General features: G+C 35.9%; 1 protein-coding gene across 1 annotated transcript; it reads right to left on the bottom strand.

Moving 5' to 3' along the window:
* Positions 1-2,677: 2,677 nt before the first annotated feature.
* LOC132270367 (codeine O-demethylase-like) lies at positions 2,678-18,645 on the bottom strand. Its single transcript, XM_059771544.1, has 5 exons — positions 18,605-18,645; positions 18,013-18,117; positions 17,422-17,598; positions 16,424-16,553; positions 2,678-2,932 (listed from the first exon to the last, which is right to left on the bottom strand). The coding sequence occupies exons 1-5, from the start codon at positions 18,643-18,645 to the stop codon at positions 2,678-2,680; spliced, it is 708 nt and encodes a 235-aa protein (XP_059627527.1).
* Between the last annotated feature and the right edge of the window lie 1,692 nt (positions 18,646-20,337).

Genomic DNA, 20,337 nt, shown 5'->3' with positions numbered 1-20,337 from the left:
TATCCGTGCGCATGATATTAATACTATAACATTTTTATATTATTTCTTCACATGGAGGTAATAATTATTTATTAATAATTTTTTCATCTTTCAAAGCATGCGTTTATGCTGTAGTGCTGAGATGAAATTCATAGAGTTGAATTTAGTGATAGAAGTGCAAAAGGAGTTTTTGAGGAGGACTGGAGATGGACTTTACGCCACACCGGAGTTATTGAGCTTGACTAGAAAAGCATTTGCCGGACTTGACGGACCAATCATGGCGCCGGTTGCTGATGATGATCACGGGATTGAGCGCGCTCGGGCACAACCATTCAAAACAGCCAAAATCACACACACAAGGGGCAATTTGTGCACTATTGAGAGGGATTTTAATATAATGCAAAGATGGTATATAGTATGTAGTCAAACATAACCGTTGAGGGGTAATTTGAGTGAAAAAAAGGGGTGAATTTTTATAAATATGAGAAATTTCCTTGAAGATTGGACAAACCATAGAGGGTCTAACTGAATTAAACCCAATAAAAAAAATACAAGCATATGTCTATCTATATCTTCAATAATATCATACAATAATAATAATAATATAACAATAATTATTATTATTGGTCCTCACATATTTATATGAGGATTTTTATAGTGGAAACTCTACTGGAAGAAACCCAACCAACTAGGGGAAAAACCATGGAGACAATCCATTATCCCAGCAGACTAAATCTTATATATGCTCACACCCACTCCGCATTATTACTAATTAGTTGTTGAACATCTCTGATTTGCAATTACTCTCGTCCAAATGCTCACGACTTGAGACTTACTCGTCAAATTACACTAAATCTAAGTTTTTCTTGCAATGGTGACTGTAGGAGGATGGCGGTGGTCTTTTTAAACCACCAAAAACAAGAAAACAAAAAAACATGTGAAAAGTGAAAACCCACTAAATCTATAGGCCTTGCTTGGTTTTGTTCTCTCAAAATTGTTTTCAAAAACTGTTTTGACAGAACGAAAACAGAGAACAGTTTTCAGGTTTTTTAATTTAAAAATCTGCTTGGTTGAGAAAACTACAGGACAGTTTTCAGAAAACAAAAACTCATTAGTGTTATAGATTTGAATTATCATTTTTTTCCTCTAAATTATCATTGTTCAATATGAAAATAGAATTTAGGAAACCATACACATGCTTAAAACACAACAATATAATAATTAACAGCATGTAACAATAAATACCTGCGGAAGCTATTACGCACCGAAAAGTAGAACAACTTACAAGATCTGCAAAAAAAACGTTTTGCTTGATCTTCCACCCTCTCCACTTTTGCTTAGACGTCTATTCAATGGGGCTAGACTAAACTGAATTAAACGTATATGTGAGAGTGAGGACCAAACAATATCTATAACATATCTGATAAAATCCCTCCCATCAAGGGATCCTTATCAAATAATAACAAACTTAACGTAACGTGAGTTATGTTTATCGCATTATAGATAACCATATATAATACTAATATATATTTATATTCTTATCCATATCTCATAACACATGATTACATGTGATTAAAGTATACCATAACCCAATAATTTATAATCACCTTAATAGGGTATCCGATAATCATGTATATGGTTTCAATCATCAATCCGGATTTTAATAACGTTAATCAATGGAAGCCCAAAAATTCTTACACAATATATATATTTACTCATTCTTGTAATGCAGAATAAATCTATGCTTAATTGTCTTGAAAGGTTTGTTAAGAACTCTCTGTTCTAAAATTTTAAACCGTTGGTCAGAATATAAATTAATATTTAAATCTACTAACACAATCTTCTGAGTAAATTAACTAAGTTTATGTTGTGTGATTAATTTGTTCTTTGATAATTTTTGTGTTTTATTCCTCGGACATCATTATTTAGTATTTCCATCACAACATCCAATCGTACCAGAAATGGTGTAATCAATTTTTATTTTGCTTGATTTAATGTGAGGGCGAGCGCCATCGATGATCTCCTGTTGTTCTTCATGCTGATCTTCATTATTCATATGCACAATCATTAGAAAAAAATTATAGGAGCTACAAAAGGCGAGAAAATGCATGCTTATGTTTTGTGGGTGTTGTGGGTATGGCCCACTTCTTCTTCACCTCTCTTTTTTTCTTTTTTTATTTTATATGTATATATATATTTTAATGTGATGTGCCAACAAGAATTATGCAAATGTTTGCATTTTTGTTTAACCTCCACCTAATGTATCATTATTAGTATGTTATATATTGCTATGTTTCGTCCATGAGCAATTTGAAAATTGATGCTCTCATGTCTATCATTTCTCATCAATATTTGGTCAATGTGCAATACAAAGTTGTACCAATTCAATGCAGCTGAGTATGGCATTCATCTCCAATTAAACAATGTGCATAAAGTTTTATCAACCATATATATTGAATATATATATATTAAATAAGATATCGAATAAGACCTTAAGCACACATGTACTGAGCTGTTGATCAAAGTTATTCTACAAATAACTATTAATATAGCTGCAGTTGGGGATCACATACAATGGATACCGAAATAACATTTAAAAAAAAAAAAAAAAGGTAAAGAAAACATATACATATATGGAGTCTGTTACACATGGTCACTGATTGATATATATATATATATATATATATATAAAATTAGTTCATATTGTGATTTTGTCTATTAGAGATTTGGTATCAATTCCTTTGCTGTAGAAGTTTTCAATGAACTCTTGAGTGGTGAAATTGCGGTATATAGCTGGTTTCCCCGGCGTCAACAATTCTGATAGAGGTCCATAGTAGCCAGGTTCTTTCCACTTGGTAAGGTTGAAAAACATGACGATAGAGATACGAGGCTCCTTAGAGGAGTTGGCCACCACCCTGTGTTGAACACTTCTGTACTCCCCGTTAGACACTATCTACGTTTAAAAACAAATTAAAAAGTTTCAGCATATTATATACATGCATGTACATACGATGAGATATTAATTTATTTTTGGCAATTATCGTAGACATAACAAGTCCAAGTTGAGTTGTAATTCAAATTACTTGTTCTACAAGTTATCAAGTTCGACAGGGACTACAGAACTAGGAAGGTGTTCAAACTTACCATACTCGAAGATTTTTGAAGAATAATGTAAGAACACCACTTTAGGAAGGATTTTAAACAAAATTGGACACATTCTACACTTACCATTTTGGTTGGAACTTACCGTAGAATTAATCTAGGCTAAAGAAATCAAAAAATTCAGATCTGCCAACCTTGAACCGGTTCAACCCCTTTGAACCAGTTCAGCCCCTCTGAACCGGTTCAAGATGCTCAAGTTTGGCTTCGAAAATTCTCTGCCAAACTTGAACCGGTTCAGCCTCTTTGAACCAGTTCAAGATGTCTTGTTTACAATACAACTTCAGTTTCCTTATCCTAAATTGTTTCCCAGTTCGTTTAGAATTGTACCAAATCCTATGTACGAATTTTTCCTTATTTTTAGAAGAATTAGGTCATTCTATTATCTATATAAACCATGTCATATACATTGGTTTATTTACTGTTTTTAATCATTATTCATATATCATACAAAGCCTTAGCAAGTTTATCATTATCAGAAAATCAAAGTTGATTTTTCTGGTGTCTTCGTAGAACATACACATATTCACCTAGTTAGGTTAGAGTTGTGAAGTTCGAATCCTGATCGTGATCATACAATCGTATTAACATCGATCAGACGAAACAGATCTTCGTCTACATCATTGAGACAGTTGAAGAACAGAAGTAAACGCAGTCACAATTTGGAAGGGTTGGAGCATTCGTAGAGTGCTATCTGATCTACCTACTACTCTTCTACAAATATCAAGTGTAAGCCTGAGGTCAAGTTGTTGTTAGACGGGGAGTTGCAAAGCCAGAGGATCGTCAGCAGTTGTGTTGGATAGAACGATAGAGTGTGAGCCATAGTCAAAGTTTGGTATACTTTGTTTCAAATATAGTGGATTGGTTTACTTTGGACTGCACAATTCCACGAGGTTTTTCCTATAACAGTTGACGTATTTTATCAACTGAGGTTTCCTCACTAAAATCCTGATGTCATCTCTAACTTTATTTTGCTTTATTTTATCTGCATGTGATTACTGTTTAATTGCTAAAATAAGTAAAGTTGATAACGACACACATCTATTTTATAAAATCTAAAACTTTCCTGAAATACATTCCGCTGCGTATGACTCACAAATTGGTATTAGAGCCAATCTCTACACATTGAGTTGATCATTGTTGGAAAGTTTAGTTGTGCTTTCAAAAATTGTTTTAAACATGTCTTATGCATTAAAAGAAAGTGGTTTTAATCAACGGGGTTTTTTATTTGAAGGAGATAATTACAATTTTTGAAAATAAAAAATGAGAGCTTATTTGCAAAATTTTGATGGTAAAACTTGGGCAATAGTTGAATCTGGTTATACACCTCCTACAGTAGATACAACTATGGATGGTAGAATAGTCAAAGAATTAAAAGATACTTTTTCTTTTACTGCTATTGAAACTGAGCTTAATGATGCTAATGGCAAAGTTTTATATTCAATTATTAATTATGTTGTTCCATCTGAATATGTTAGAATTTCTGATTGAAAAACTGCTAAAGAAGCTTGGGATATTTTGCAGGTTGTTGATGATAGTTCGTGATGATATGTGTAGATCAATCCACGTCTATCGGGGGTGCTGAGATCAGAGACTAAGTGGAGCTCCAAGCTAGCACAAGGGATTCTCCATAAAAGAGATTAAGAGAGAGAAGGCAAATTTGCTTAACACCCTATGGTAGCTCAAGCTCTAGAAGACCATTCTTTATGGTTATAGTTGTGCCTTTGTATTTTTCCACCCCCCCCCCCCCCCTAAATGGTGAGAGTTAAGCCCTATTTATACTATTTTCATTTGGCTAAAGACCCTTGGTTATGAGAGCTAACTCTCTCTTTATCCAGTGGTCACTCTGGCTAGGTAAGGACCCCTGTTTACAATGGTAGCTCTTTATTTATCCAATGGTCATTCTGTGAGATATATATTTAATAAATATTATGTGGTTTCTATTACTCGAGCTTAGATGTTGGGTATTAAATATTCTCTCCCCCTTGTGTAGACCTCGAAGTGAGGCGATTCTTTGGAACTCAGCCACCTAACAACTGATACTCAGATTCCCGCAATCGAAGATAGGGAAAGAGCCTCCCCCAGGGTTCCGCCTTCTCAACCCCGCGAGCTTTATCCTGGATCTGCACCTCGAGGTCCCTGTAGTTAAAAGGGAGCTCGAGAAGAGAAAAATGTCCGAGGTTGTGCTTGCAGGAAGCAACCTCGGAAAGAAAGGGAGGAAGAGTAGCGAGCTTCGGACGAGCGCTCGGCACTGATGATTGCCAGGCGAGCGCTCGATGCTTTGGACGAGCACTCGGCACTGATGATTGCCGGACGAATGCTTAGTCCCTTCAGGGGCAAAGGCATGCCAAATAAGTATTGGCCAGGTGTGCCTATTTTCAGAGGTGGCACCACTTGGACAGCTAGCGTGGCACGATTATCAACATTTTGCCCCCCTGCTCGAGGTCGCGATGAGGGAGCTCGAGCAAAAGACTGAGGGGAGCTCAATAGAAAAGTCAGCTTCATAAATGTGAGCTAACCTAGCTCTGCGTCTCGAGGTCCTCACAGTTACAGAGAGCTCGAGAGAAAAAATGCCCGAGGTTACGCCTGCAAGAAGTAACATTGGAAAAGAGGGGAGGAGGGGCCCATTCGACTGGAGCGGGGTGCGTCCACAAGGGAGGAAGGGTATCGACCCCTTCCTCGGCCAGTGAGTTCAGTTATAGGACGAGTAGCTCGAGTATACTTAGTCCTTTCAGGAGCACACCAGATAAGTACTGACCAGGTGTGCTTATTTTCAGAGATGGTGTCACTCCAGCAGACGTCGTGGCACATATATCAACAATCAACATTTTTCAGGAGCACGCCAGATAAGTACTGGCCAGGTGTACTTATTTTCAGAGATGGCACCACTTGGATAGCTAGCGTGGTGCGATTATCAACATTTTACTCCCTGCTCGAGGTCGCGAAGAGGGAACTCGAGCAAAAGACTGGAAGTAAAAAGAAAATATTCATAGAAAGGATCTCAGACAACTCATTGAGGTTTATCCGTAGAGAGGAACTCCTCATTCTTTTTTTTCTTTTTTTTTTATATTCTTTTAGCCAGAACCGAGACTTATCAATGCTCAGTTATCAATTATTATTTATATACATAAATAGGTGCACCCCATGGAGACTTATGTGTGTTTAAAGTTCCCTCTTGATAGCGTGGGGATCCCATGGAGCTTCGGCCTTTGTTATAGATAGGCGCACCCCAAGTCAATGTACTAAGTATATTTTATCCAAGTTGAGATGTTCCTCGCACAAAAAAATCATATTGTTAGAAAACAGGTTGTAATAGAATATAATAATTAATAAAATAATTCTATCTTGTTTCCAATTCAGGCTATGTGGTGTAATTTGCATCGCCTAGTAAAGTCATGAAATAGTGCGAGATGCAGTTTTTTATAACAGTAATGGTAACTAGAATGTGTGTATATATATAAACAAAATGAATTGATAATTGTACCTCTTAATTTCAACTCAACAGTGAAGAGATCGATTTATCAAGGTTAAAAGCATTATGGTGTAATAATAGAAATATGACATAACGAACAACTACAACACCAGTAATAATAATAATAACAATAATAATAATAATAATAAAAGAAAAACGTAACTATCAGTTAGTCGAAATAAATAAAATAAAAGGGATTGAGTATAAATATTGAGACGCATTAGATATGTCGTGCAATGCTGACCCAAGGTAGGGAAGTTGTGAGAGATGTTGTCCTAAGATGCAGAGGCATCGAGAGAGAAGGTGTCGCTTTGAAGTTGCATTCGAGTTATAAGGGGTACTCGAGTGAGAGATGTATTTTAAGAGGTGCATGCTAGTCCTGATCAAACGTACTTTCTTAAAAAATGTTGATGGTGAAGATCGAGCATGGAAAAGGAAAACAAGGGTAATCAAACACCCTACTCAAAGGAGAAATTTTGATCTCATAATAATAAAATAATAATAATTTTTTTTAACAAGTCCCTCAAGGATATATATATATATATATATTCTAAGACAATACAAAATATGACTTACTCCCCTGCCCCCCTGTCTAGTAGAAGTGTTGGCGCAACGACTTCTAGCAAACAAAAAAGATAAAATTATCCTAAGAGAAAATGAAAGTACGCAAGCTAAGTGAGGGGAGCCCATTAAAGAGGTCAACTTTTGTGGAAGTGAGCTTAGGGGGAGGAAGCTCATCAGAAGATTAAATTTGTGAACCTCATGGAGGGGATCACTCTTTAGATAACCCCGAAGTTGTGGCAAGGACTTGAAATTTGTGATAAAGGATTGCGCTGAGGAACCCTAAGATTTGGAAATTTTGAGCATGAAGGACCCAGGACCGAGAACAAAGAGAGCATAGCACGAGGCATGACTCTAATTCGCAAAGTGTTACTTAGAAGATAAAGTACCAGGCATAGAAGGTTCCAAGTTTAAGTGACCAAAAATAAATAAATTAAATTAAAAAAAAAAAAAAAAAAGTTGATAGTGAGTGACTAGACCACTTAAGGAAATTATAACAAGGAGAGTCACCTAAAATATATACATATATATATATATAGAAAGTTAAGTAATAAATGCAATAAACCAACTCATACATATATATGTCAATAGGGATAATAAAATTACAGGTACTCGAGCCGCTAAGGGCTGCTTACCAAATGTGTTATGATGTTATCAGTTACTAATAAATTATGATACGGAGTACAATAAAGCTAATGCATTGTTAGGTACATAAATCAAATATTTATTATTGTATGTTGTGATACATATAGTAAATAGTAAAATTGTGCAATTTTGTGAAAATAAGATGTGAGTACATATAATGTTCCAATGACTTCGTTGTGATTGGTAATATTATAGAAATACAATAGATGTGTCGAGGTATGCAACAGATGTGTTATGTATGTACTTACATATACATGCTTCGTGGCTCATAAGATGGGAAAGGGGAAAAAACCAATAATACTCTTACAAGAGTTAGCCCAGAAAACCACTGTCAGTACATGCACTGTTTTTTTTTTTTTTATGTTGTAGCAATAGGTAGACTATAGCACGTGGGTCTTCTCAATAAAGTACCATAGAAGGCTGTTCTATAGAAAGATGTTCTACTTGTAGGCTAGTAGAAAAACAGGCTACCTGGGTGCAATAATAGCACATTATATATATATATATATAGTAGGATATATACTTTGTTGTGTTTTTTTTTGGGAAGGTGCAGTAGGAAATATACTTGCATATGCAAAATATAGAGTCCAAGTCAACCATTATAGAGACGTCAGTGAAGAAAAAGGCTATTCCCTTTTGAGTTTGACAATATAAGTCCACGTGCATGTGCTAATGCAAAATTGTGTTATACCTGTGTACATTATTATAAAAATATGCACAATAAATAATGGTGAGAAAGATGAGCTCCTCGAGGGAACCTAGTGAGAAAAATCAATTTTGCAAAGTCTAGAAATTTTTGCGAAAGTGCATGAGCTCCTCGAGGTAAGCTCATTAAGAAATATTAGCTTTGCAAAGATGAGTTTATGAAAACTAGTTCATCCGAAGGGGTAATCTTCGTGAACTCATGGAAGAGAGCTTGTAGCAGTGGAATCATATAGACTAAAGAAAATACAGAACAAAACGATGTTATACAAAAAAATAAAATCTTGCTGCTAGTGTCACCAAAAACAAGTTAATATTCCATGTCAAGTTAAAAGGTGCGTCTAAAAAGAAGGAGACGCAAACAAATAATAAGAGGTGAGTTTAGAACAAGATCACCGTAATGAAGCAATAAATTTCAAACTTTAGAGGCACATCACATGCCACTTCCAACTTCAGATATACTACTCCATCAGTGGATGCTCTAACCGTAGTGATCGAAATGAACTATATATGCACAAGAAAATATCCTAGGTACAAGGGATGGATGAGCTTGAATGCGGAGGAGATCTCGAGCGCGATGAGAGGACCATGAAGCGAAAGGACTGTGGCTATTTCAAAGGGAATATCCACATCTCAAGTGACCCAAAACAAATAAAAATCAAAATAAATAAATAAAGTTGTTTGTGGTGAGATCGTACTAAGGAGAAATTTTACATATATATATATATATATATACTTTAAAAAAAAAGTTGGTAAATGCTCCCAGGATTATTTTATGAAAGAAAAATACTACTATTTTTTTGAAACGGTGCTCCAGGAAGTGCTAGTCGCGGTGCTCGAGCAGCACGAGTTGACCAGAAATAGCACGCGAGCTACGACAAAATGTTAATCAGAAGCATTGCTCGAGCCTTTATAGGAAGAGATTTTTTTTTTAGGTCAAGCAACCTCGTGCAGAGGTCTCCAGAGATTAATGGGTCGAAAGAGGGGTTAATATATAGGTGAAAGCTTAAAGTGACCCAGTTCTAGTGAGGATGGACCAACATTTTAAGACTCGACTCTTGAGGGGTCTCTTGTATTTTTGATTTGTTACGACGCTTCCCGCGACGACATGGAATGCATATATAGAGAGGATAGTTGTTGAGTGCTCTGGAAAAAAGATAATCAAAAGTTTTTTTTTTGAAAGGCAAAAGATTACCAAAAGTTGTGATTGCTCGAAAATTCAAAGATGAAGAAGTGAATGACCGCTACCCAAAAATAAATAAAAATTAGGTGGAGGTCGATATAGGTGGGTGGTGATGTTTGAGGGTACGAAGAGGTACAAAGCTAGTGTTTGAAAGAGTTTGACCGGCGTTCTTTAGAGTTCGAAGACATACCAATGTTGAGTTCAAAAGGAATGGGAACCTCAAAGACGAGCCAAGTTTTAGGTTAGAGTTTGCAAACGAGTTAGACGATCGAGGGTTAAAAAAGGTATAGGGCTCGGATTCGAAGGGAGTTGGACGACATTCTTCGAGAGTTCATAAGCATACCAAGTTCGAGTTCAAGGGAGGTCAGACGATGTTGCCCAAGAAAATGGAAGCTCACTTGGCATCGCAGGGAATTTTCAATAAGTACGATGACAGGCTTGAGCAAGAGGGAAGACTTTGAGTGAGAAACGAAAGTGTGACACAAAGGGACCCGAGCACGGGAGAAGGATAACAAATAAATAAATAGGGAGGACTTGCGAGTCCTCAAGTCATTGACAACGTTGGCAACACTAACTATCATCATTACTACTTTTGTTGAAACGACTGATAACTGTGCTTAAGCCATGACAAAGTGTTGGCCCAAAGCAATCTCGAGCTAGGTGTAAAACTGCTACGAAGGACGGTGATCCTGGAACACTAGAATTATTGTTATTATTTAAATAGGATTATATATTGTGATAGTATATCATCGCACTTTAGTATAGGGTATAGACTTAAAAAGATGAGGTCAGAATAAGTTTTCATAGTAAAAGTAAACAATGTCGGTGAAAAAGAGTTGAGAAGACGTAAAGATTTGACAACTCACTAGTAATAGTAACAAAAATGTTGGTGCTTTGGAAAGAGTAAACTGGGACAAGATTTGACAAAAATAAAGAAATTGAGGGTTAACTTTTCTGAGCTCAAGAATACAACGTCATCATTTTGTAGACATATGTGACATGCACTGTTGCTGTGTAAAGTCAGGTCAATCATTATCTATATAGTGTGTATATATATATATATATATATATATTACCAATACAGTAACAGAAAGCTTAAATTAAAAAATAAATAGAGTCAGGTGTATAAATGGTGAAAGGAAAAAAATAATAAATAAAAAATTTAATAGTTCAGCAAAAGCTGTAGAATAATAATAAAAGAATAAAAATTTATTTTCAGATAATAATCATGTTACCGGTACCTAAAAAGCATTAACAATAAAAAGTTAAGCCTTCGTGGCTCTGATACCAAAATTTTCTAAAGGAAATTTGTAGTGAGATTCCTAATACTTTTTGGGCCAGAAAGAAGCATATTGTTTCTTTACCCTATGAAAAGGGATTTACCGATCTCATGATTCCTTCTAAAGCTAGTCACAGCCACATGAAAGCTGACTACTTGAAGGTATGCAAAACTGAAATTAGCTCTTTAATGGCAAAGAAGCTTGTCACTGACAGCCACTCCCCATGGAATTGCAGAGCTTTTTATATCAATAAAAATGCTGAAAAAGAAAGGAATTCCTCGATTGGTTATTGATTATCGACCACTCAATCTTGCTTTGAGTTGGATCCGATATCCAATTCCCAACATCAAAGATCTTTTAGATAGGTTACAATCTGCTGTAATATTTTCTAAATTTGATCTTAAATCTGGATATTACCAGGTACAGATTGCAGAGGAGGACAGGTACAAAACAGCTTTTTGCGTACCTTTTGGACAATATGAATGGACAGTAATGCCATTTGGATTAAAAAATGTCCCTTTAGAATTTCAACATATTTTGAATGACATATTTAATCCTTTTACTGAATTTTCTGTTGTTTATATTGATGATATTCTCATATTTTCAAAATCAATCGATCAGCATTATAAACACTTGAAAATTTTCAAAGATGTTATTTACCGAAGTAGTTTAGTAGTTTCTGCTCCTAAACTAAAACTGTTTTTAACTAAGGTCAGATTTCTTGGTCATGAAATTTGTGATGGGAAAATTAGACCTATTGATCGCAGTATTGAGTTTGCTTCTAAATTTCCAGATGAAATTAAAGATAAAACTCAACTTCAGAGATTTCTTGGTAGTTTGAAATCACTACAGAGATCTTGCACAGGATACAGCAATTTTGTACACCAGGTTAAGGAAATCTCCTTCCCCATGGACTTTGGAACACACCAAGGCCGTCCAGAAGATTAAACTCAGAGCAAAACAAATTCCTTGCTTAGCTCTAGCCAATTCTTCATGGTTCAAAATTGTGGAAACAGATGCATCCAATATTGGATATAGTGGTATTCTTAAGCAAAAGAATCCAAATACAGGAACTGAGGAGCTTGTTCGCTTCACTTCAGGAACTTGGAAAAATGCACAACTAAATTATTCAACCATCAAAAAAGAAATTCTTTCTTTGGTTAAATGCATTTATAAATTCCAAGATGATTTAATCAATCAGAAATTCTTGTTACGCATTGATTGTAGTGCTGCTAAACAAGTACTGGAAAAAGATGTAAAGAATTTAGTTTCCAAATAGATATTTGCTGGTTGGCAAGCTGATTTATCTGCTTTTGATTTTTCTATTGAATATATTAAAGGCAGTTCTAATTCTTTACCCGATTTTCTAACTCGTGAATTTTTGCAGGGTTCATGAATCAGCCCACCCATGGGCAGGGCCGGGGTAATATTCTAAAGGCTCGTGGCAAAAACAAGGCTAAGGCCAAAGTGACTATACCACTAAATGATGATCAATTTCTATATTTGGATCATGTTGCTGATCTGCTCAACACACCTTCTAAAGGAAACAGCAGTACACAACAGAAACAACAGAAACCAACCATGAAAGAGGTTCTTGAACAAGAAACTCCATGGATACCTAATCAAAGGTATATTCAGACAGTATTGGTACTGGATTCTCAAGATGAGCAATGGATGCCAGATCCTTGGGAAGTGAAATCCAGATATTTCCAAACTCAACAATATGCTGCACCGGATGGTCGCCATAGATATATCTATGAAGCCATTCTTACTGAAACTTCCTCTGTGGAGATCAACCACACGAAGAAATTTCCGAATTCCAAAGATAGTCCTCTTACTTATAGTAAAGCTATCTTTAAGAGGCTTATACGGCCTAGTGACTGGGGATTAAATCCTAATTTGCCAAGGAAAATATCATATGGTCACAGTTACAATTATTGGGATTATATCTCAGCTTGGACATATTCGTTCTTTTATCAAAATTCGAAACATAAGCATTCTTGGTTCTTCAAGATATGCCCCAATCAGTTAAGGCTGATTTCCCAAACTGGGTTATACCCTGGTGGGCTATATTTGGCCCTGATCTGGATATTTTGCCAGAATCAATTCGGTAATTATACTTGCCATGGCAACAATTTCATCCTCAATTACGGGGACATGATAATATTCCTGTAGGGAAATCCACCCTATTGTTCTTTACTGAATTTGGAATCCCTTGGATTTGGAAATGGGATTTCCAATGTGGTTATACCACTGACAAGTTACCAGTCCTTCAGAGGATCTTTTATTACCGATGATGGTCCGGCATGACTCAAGACCCTATCCAAGCCCTCCTCCATCATATCAGAAAGAAAACACTGGAATACATGGATAAGGTTCCAAAGTTAACTATTCCAGAACCCGAAATCTTTAACCCATTTGAACTTGTTAAAGATATGATCAGAAAGCAACAACCATTAATTACCGAAGCAGATTTAATGGTTAAATGCATGGATTTTATGATGACCAAATTTGTTAAATCCTTTGATTCCTCCACACCTACAGTACGAGATGATGCATCCATGGTGTCAGTCTCTAGCCAGACCAATCAAGAAGGTAATCAGTTTTCCTGTCTAGCTAGTTATGCACAAGATCCCAATGAAGATCTTATTTCTGAAGATGAGCCTACAGTAGCCGACTATTGGGACTCCCTCACCAGCCACTTGATGGACAAGATGAATCCACCCAAAAAGTAAAGATTCCTCTTATCCTGCCGACAGAAGAAGACAAAGAACTTTTCCCAAAAGTCTTTGATTCTACAGTAATTCCTTAATCAGATGTCTACTTTCCATCAGATAAGGAGACAGCACTTAGTGGTGGGCCGACCGACTGCATTATTCAAACACACGATCCTATGCACTATGCGAACTTCAAAATGTTAATTTCAAGTCCATTTCATATATAAATAGAGGGCAAAGTTTCCCTTTAATGTATCTTTTAATTTTCCTTTCTTCCTCTTGTAACATTTCTCTCTGTACTAGTTTGGAAGTTCAATAAAGAAGAAAGTTTTCTGTAAGTCTTTAAGTTTCAGTTTCTTATTTTGTAAAATTATTATTATATTCCTGTGATAATTGTTAGATCTCTCTAAAACCCGATCCAAACCCTTTTTGGTATCAGAGCCATGAGGGCTTAACTTTTTATTGTTAATGCTTATTAGGTACTGGTAGCATGATTATTATCGTAATTATGTAATAAACAATAAGCCTACTTTTCTGTCTAACTTATGTTTATCCCAGATTCAATTATGGGTCGTCCACAAGTCGCGTTGGAATGTTTAGCCCGCTTTTTGCATTAAATTGCTGCATAGGGTATTGTTTCCAGTAAATCGTTGACAGACGAGTAATAGAATCTCTCTTAAGCAGAACGACGACAGAATAGTAACTTACTGTTCATTATATAATATTATAATATTTATACTATGCAGACCTTAAAGCATTAACAATAATTAACAGACATGTTAAAACCATCTTCTTCCTCCTCTTCAGGAGTACAGGAAAACCAGGAGTCAGAATTGGTAAAAAATACTGAATTAGTGGAATGGACCAATGTTCAAAATAAATTGAACAGATGGACTATCCCTCCAGTAAGTGCTAAGAGCATTTACAAAATCGGAATGCTTAATATGACTGATCTATGGACTATCAAGACCATGGAACAAACTATGCAGTTAAGCACTGAAGACACCATAATTAGATTGTTGTCTTCTCGTGACCTTCAGAGGCACATGCACAAATATAAGTACATCCATATAGGTTTAATTCAAATTGCTTTTAAATCTTTAACCTTGTTAGGTATGGATACTTGTATTCAAGCAACCCTTAGGGATGCTCGATGTCTGAAATTTCATCCCTCTTTGATGGGTGCACTGGAAACCAGTCTATGTCATGGACCGGTTTATTTTAATGTCTATCCTAGTCTGAATTTATCTTTGACAGATAAGAATATCCATGAGGCAGTTAGTCTTCGTGTTCAGACCTATGGGTATGATTATTTACCTGGATCGGAAGTGATAAGTGTTATTTATCGCATCCATTACAAAGTACTTGATACTATGTGTCCAAATGCCATACGCAAAGACTTTCAAGGAGTAACAGCGTTATGGGACACCAATATGTTCACATCAAATGTTGCCACAAAAAGGATGATTCCTTGGAGTGAAATAACATTTCCTGAACATTGGACAATTTCTAATGCAGTTCCGGCAAAGCTAATTGCTTATCGTAGCTTGGACTGTGTTATTCAGGACCAGGATGGTGATGTTTTTCTGAATTTCAGTTTTGCATAACTCCAAGTAGTCAGCTTTCATATGGCTGGGACTAGCTTTAGAAGGAATCATGAGATCGGTAAATCCCTTTTCATAGGGTAAAGAAACAATATGCTTCTTTCTGGCCCAAAAAGCATTAGGAATCTCACTACAGATTTCCTTTAGAAAATTTTGTCGTATGAACTCAATTTTCTGTTGCTTAGTGGGTTGGACCAATCTTTGACGAATTGCTAAGGAGGATACCTCCTTTTGCAAATAATTCAGTTACTTTTCCTTAAAGATAATATTATCTTTAAGAGTATTGATATGCTTGTTTACTAGTGGGGTCAAAAACTGAAAAGTGATTGACTGGCCATGTAAATTAGAGCATATTCCATGAGAATCAATTTTCTCAATTGGCATGATTAAAGCTAAAAAGGGGGTACCCAAAATAACTTGTTGTGCCATATTTCTGATAAGTAAGAAAGTAGATGGTAAACAAATACCTTCTTTACAAATGAAAACATGATTAAGTTTATACTTAATCTGCATCTTTCCTCCACTTGCACTGGTAAGATCTTGAGTGGTTTTCTCAAAATATTGAGTAGGAACCAATCCTTCCTGTATACAGTTCATATCTGCACCACTATCAACTAAGGCAATAGCATTCGTGATAGTGTACTCTTGATTAATTACCAAATTGATAGAGATATACCATTTTTGGTAAGTAACTTGATTCAAGAGTTGAAGATAATTCGTGCTTTCGGATTAGGGAACTTCAATCTGGGATGATGAAGTTTCAGTTACAGATGTTGTTTTTAAAAGAGTAATTTCCAGTCTATCTTAGTCTGACGAGACTTTAACTGACGAATTTCTTCTTTTAAAAGATTAACCTCCATTCTGAGATCAGGGAGATTAGCAGGACGTGAATTCTGTCCGTGGTGTTCTAATCTACTTAGAACTTCTTTCATGCTGTAATGATTTTCTGCTCGCAGAAAATCTGGATTATCAGTATCCTCAGTAGTTCTTGCTAAAGCAGAACCGATTTCAAAGACTTTCATCTTGAGTTGAGGATCTTGAATGTGATCTATAAGATCCAATAAGGATTGTTGAGTCGAAGTCAAAACATTTAAGCTTAACCCATTCATTTCAACAATTGCCTTATAGTAATCATCATGAGAGGGATTACAGGAGCATTTTGGATTTTCAACTTCTGCTTCAGAGGAAGAAGAAGACTGTAATTCCATAACAACATCCTTATAATCAGCCGATGATTCTGATTCAGAAGAACTAGTATTAAGTAACAATTTACTTAATTGAAGTCTTAGTTCATCTTCTATGTGAAGACTACTAAGTTTCTCCTTAGTCCTGCACTTGTTTGCATAGTGGCCTATGCGTCCACATTTGAAACATTTAGCCTCAGCCTTGGGCTTTTCTTTACCCTATGAAAAGGGATTTACCGATCTCATGATTCCTTCTAAAGCTAGTCCCAGCCACATGAAAGCTGACTACTTGGAGTTATGCAAAACTGAAATTTAGAAAAACATCACCATCCTGGTCCTGAATAACACATGAGGTATTAACTTGTTCTAATCACCTAATGGTGGAACTATGTTAGCTTTTATTTTAATCACTAATATAATAATGACAGAAAAGGTACAATATTTCATTTGAGATACTGTCAGGCAAGAATCATCTCGCGAGGGAGGCATTCACCAAAAGATAGGAGTGATGGGTTAATTATTAATGTATCAGATATGAAAAAAAAAAAAAACCAAAGGTACAGACAGCTCCTACACCGAGTGAAGTAAATATATATGACGAAACGCTCAAGAGCTCAAGGAACCAATCTACCCAGAGATGAAGTAAAAGAATTTTATATATTATTATTATTATTATTATTATTATTATTATTATATTTAATCAGATAATTTGCCTGAAATAGTTGATGAATCGGCGTGAACAAACAATAAAATAAAAAAGCAAATGATTTTCAGAGATACAGAATAGTACAACAGTCATGACATGCATATCATATTGTTGAATGTAAATGACATAACATGGTATATCAGTATAAATGGAGTAAAAATTTTAAGACTGAGTGTGTCAATTTGAAACTAGAGCAAGCAACAAGAAAATGAGTTAGGAGTAAAATCACCGGTCATAGAAAACTTCTTCCATATCCATAGAGGGCCAATCTCTTGCAAGCTCGACATTGATGGAATGCTCCTCCCCAGTGAAGTCGCCAAATGTTGATGATAGTTCGTGATGATATGAGGAGATCATTCCACGTCTGTCAGGGGTGCTGAGATCAGAGGCTGCGTGGAGCTCCAAGCTAGCACAAGGGATTCTCCATAAAAGAGATTAAGAGATAGAAGGCAGATTTGTTTAACACCCTATGGTAGCTCGAGTTCTAGAAGACCATTCTTTATGGTTATGGTTGTGCCTTTGTATTTTTCCACCCCCCTAAATGGTGAGAGTTAAGCCCTATTTATATTACTTTCATTTGGATAAAGACCCTTGGTTATGAGAGCTAACTCTCTCTTTATCCAGTGGTCACTCTGGCTCGATAAGGACCCCTGGTTACAATGGTAGCTCTTTCTTTATCCAATGGTCATTCTGTGAGATATACATTTAATACATATTATGTGGTCTCTATTACTCGAGCTCAGATATTGGGTATTAAATATTCTCTCCCCCTTGTGTAGACCTCGAAGTAAGGCAATTCCTTAGAACTCAGCCACCTAACCACTGATACTCAGATTCCCGCAATCGAAGATAAGGAAAGAGCCTCCCCCGGGGTTCCGCCTTCTCGGCCCTACGAGCTCTATCCTGGATCTGCGCCTCGAGGTCCCTGCAGTTAAAAGGGAGCTCGAGAAGAGAAAAATGCCCGAGGTTACGCTTGCAGGAAGCAACCTCGAAAAGAAAGGGAGGAAGAGTAGAGAGCTTCGGACGAGTGCTCGGCACTGATGATTGCCGGGCGAGCGCTCAATGCTTCGGACGAGCGCTCGGCACTGATGATAGCCAGACAAACGCTTAGTCCCTTCAGGGGCAGAGGCATGCCAAATAAGTATTGGCCAGGTGTGCCTATTTTCAAAGGTGGCGCCACTTGGACAGCTAGCGTAGCACGATTATCAACACGGGTTGCTCATAAAGGAACTTTGAAGTGAAGTTGTCCAAAATACATTTGCTTTCTCATAAATTTGGCAACATTGTGATGAAAGAAGATGAATCATTTTCTAATTTTTATTTTAGTCTTCTTGAAATAATCTCTGAATTGCGTCACTTAGGAAAAAAAGTTAGTGATAAAAAAATCTGTAAAAAAATCATAAGGTCTTTACCTAAAAGATTCCAGATTAGGGTTGAAACCATCTTTGAACATTGGGATTTGACTACTTGTCGAGTTGATGAGATGTTAGGTTCATTAAAAAATTTTGAGATGCAGAATTTTGATTTAAATCAGAAGGAGAAAAATTTTGCTTTAAAATCTAAACAGGTTGAACATTCTGTGAATGATGATTCTGAAGATGATATTGCATTCTTGTCTAGGCAATTCAGCCAGATTTTGGAAAGGCAACAGAGGAAAAGGAATAGCAACATGGCTAATCCTCAAAATTTTGACAAAACATCAAAGTTTAGGTTTAATGAGAAGAAAGTAGAAGAATCAAAAGAAACTGAATTTACTTGCTGGAATTGTGGTAGCAAAGGTCACACATCTAATGTTTGTCCTAGTCCTAGGAAAGAACAAAAGGATAGGAATAAAGGAAAAGCAATGAAAGTTTCTATGGTTGAAAAGTCTACTTTGAGCAATAGTGATTCTCCCCGGGATGATACTAATGATTTTTCTTATGTCGCTTTTCTTGATAGGGGTTCTCATGTTGTTAATTTATCTGACTCTAACAGTTCAAATAACGAAGACAGTGAAGTTCATGATGAAAAAGTTGAAGAGGCTGAAAAGGACGATGAAAGACTAAAGAAGATGGTCAAAGAAACTATAGAGACCAAACAGGCTGCCAATAAGCTAGTAAATGAGCTTATCCAAGCAAAATGAGAGAATGAAGATCTAAAGAAACAGATTGATGAAGGCAAAAGGAAGGCTGTTGAAAGCAAGTCTGTCATCACTGAGCTTGAGAAGCAGATCATCATTCTTGAAGATAAGGTAAATGTTGTTAACTCTTTGAAGGAATGTCTCGCTTTGAAAAATGACTATCTTGAAATTGAATTGAAATCTGAACAAGATAAATTGAGAGGATTCAATATGAGTCAAAACAATTTGAATAAAATAATTAACATGGGTAAGGATGTAAAAGATAAAACAGGGTTAGGATTTGTTAAAGGTTCTTCTAGTAATTAAAGTAAAACAAATTTTGTTAAACTTGTTAATATGCCTAAACCATGTTTGCCTGATGTATCACATTCTGATATGACTTATGTGCCTAAATTGTTGCATTGTAATTTTTGTGGAAAGAATGAACATAAGTATAACTCATGCCTTCACAGAAAAAAGAAAGACTTTTCTAAAATTGATTCTCAAAATTCTCATGTTAAGAACAGGGTGCATTCTAAAGGGAAAAAGAAAGTGTCACCTAAGGTTTCTAGAACTGAAATTTTGCCTAAGAAAGAGGTAAAGAATGAGAGAGAGTTTCAAGAAATGAGAGTGAGAACTGTATGGATCAAAAAGTCTGATTTGATCAATTATGTACCTGTTGAGTCCTTGGAACAAGTTTCCAAAAGGACTTCACAATCAAACTAATTCCTACAAAATTCAGTGATCATGGCCTGTGTTTAAAGGAAAATTTTGTTGCCATTGGATCACTTGTTAGGGTTTGAGTTTCTGATCATAATTTTCTTGATATACATGTGAAAATTCTTTTAAGAAATTTATGATATATCTTTGAATGCAAATTGAGACACATGATAATTTGAATAAGAATAGATTCTTGGTCTGTAATCTATACAATGAAAGATGATTTGCATTGATTAGGGGGTTTTTAGATTTGAATCTTTTAAGTTCATGGACTTTTGTGCACTAGTCCATCTGTGACAAATTTGGTTGAAAATCTTTTGATCTATT

Source organism: Cornus florida, unplaced genomic scaffold, assembly GCF_030987335.1.
Source record: "Cornus florida cultivar Cherokee Brave unplaced genomic scaffold, ASM3098733v1 CherokeeBrave_3.0.0_Hap2_Chr08, whole genome shotgun sequence".
Classification (NCBI taxonomy): Eukaryota; Viridiplantae; Streptophyta; class Magnoliopsida; order Cornales; family Cornaceae; genus Cornus; species Cornus florida.
This window is presented reverse-complemented; position numbering and strand designations above follow the sequence as displayed.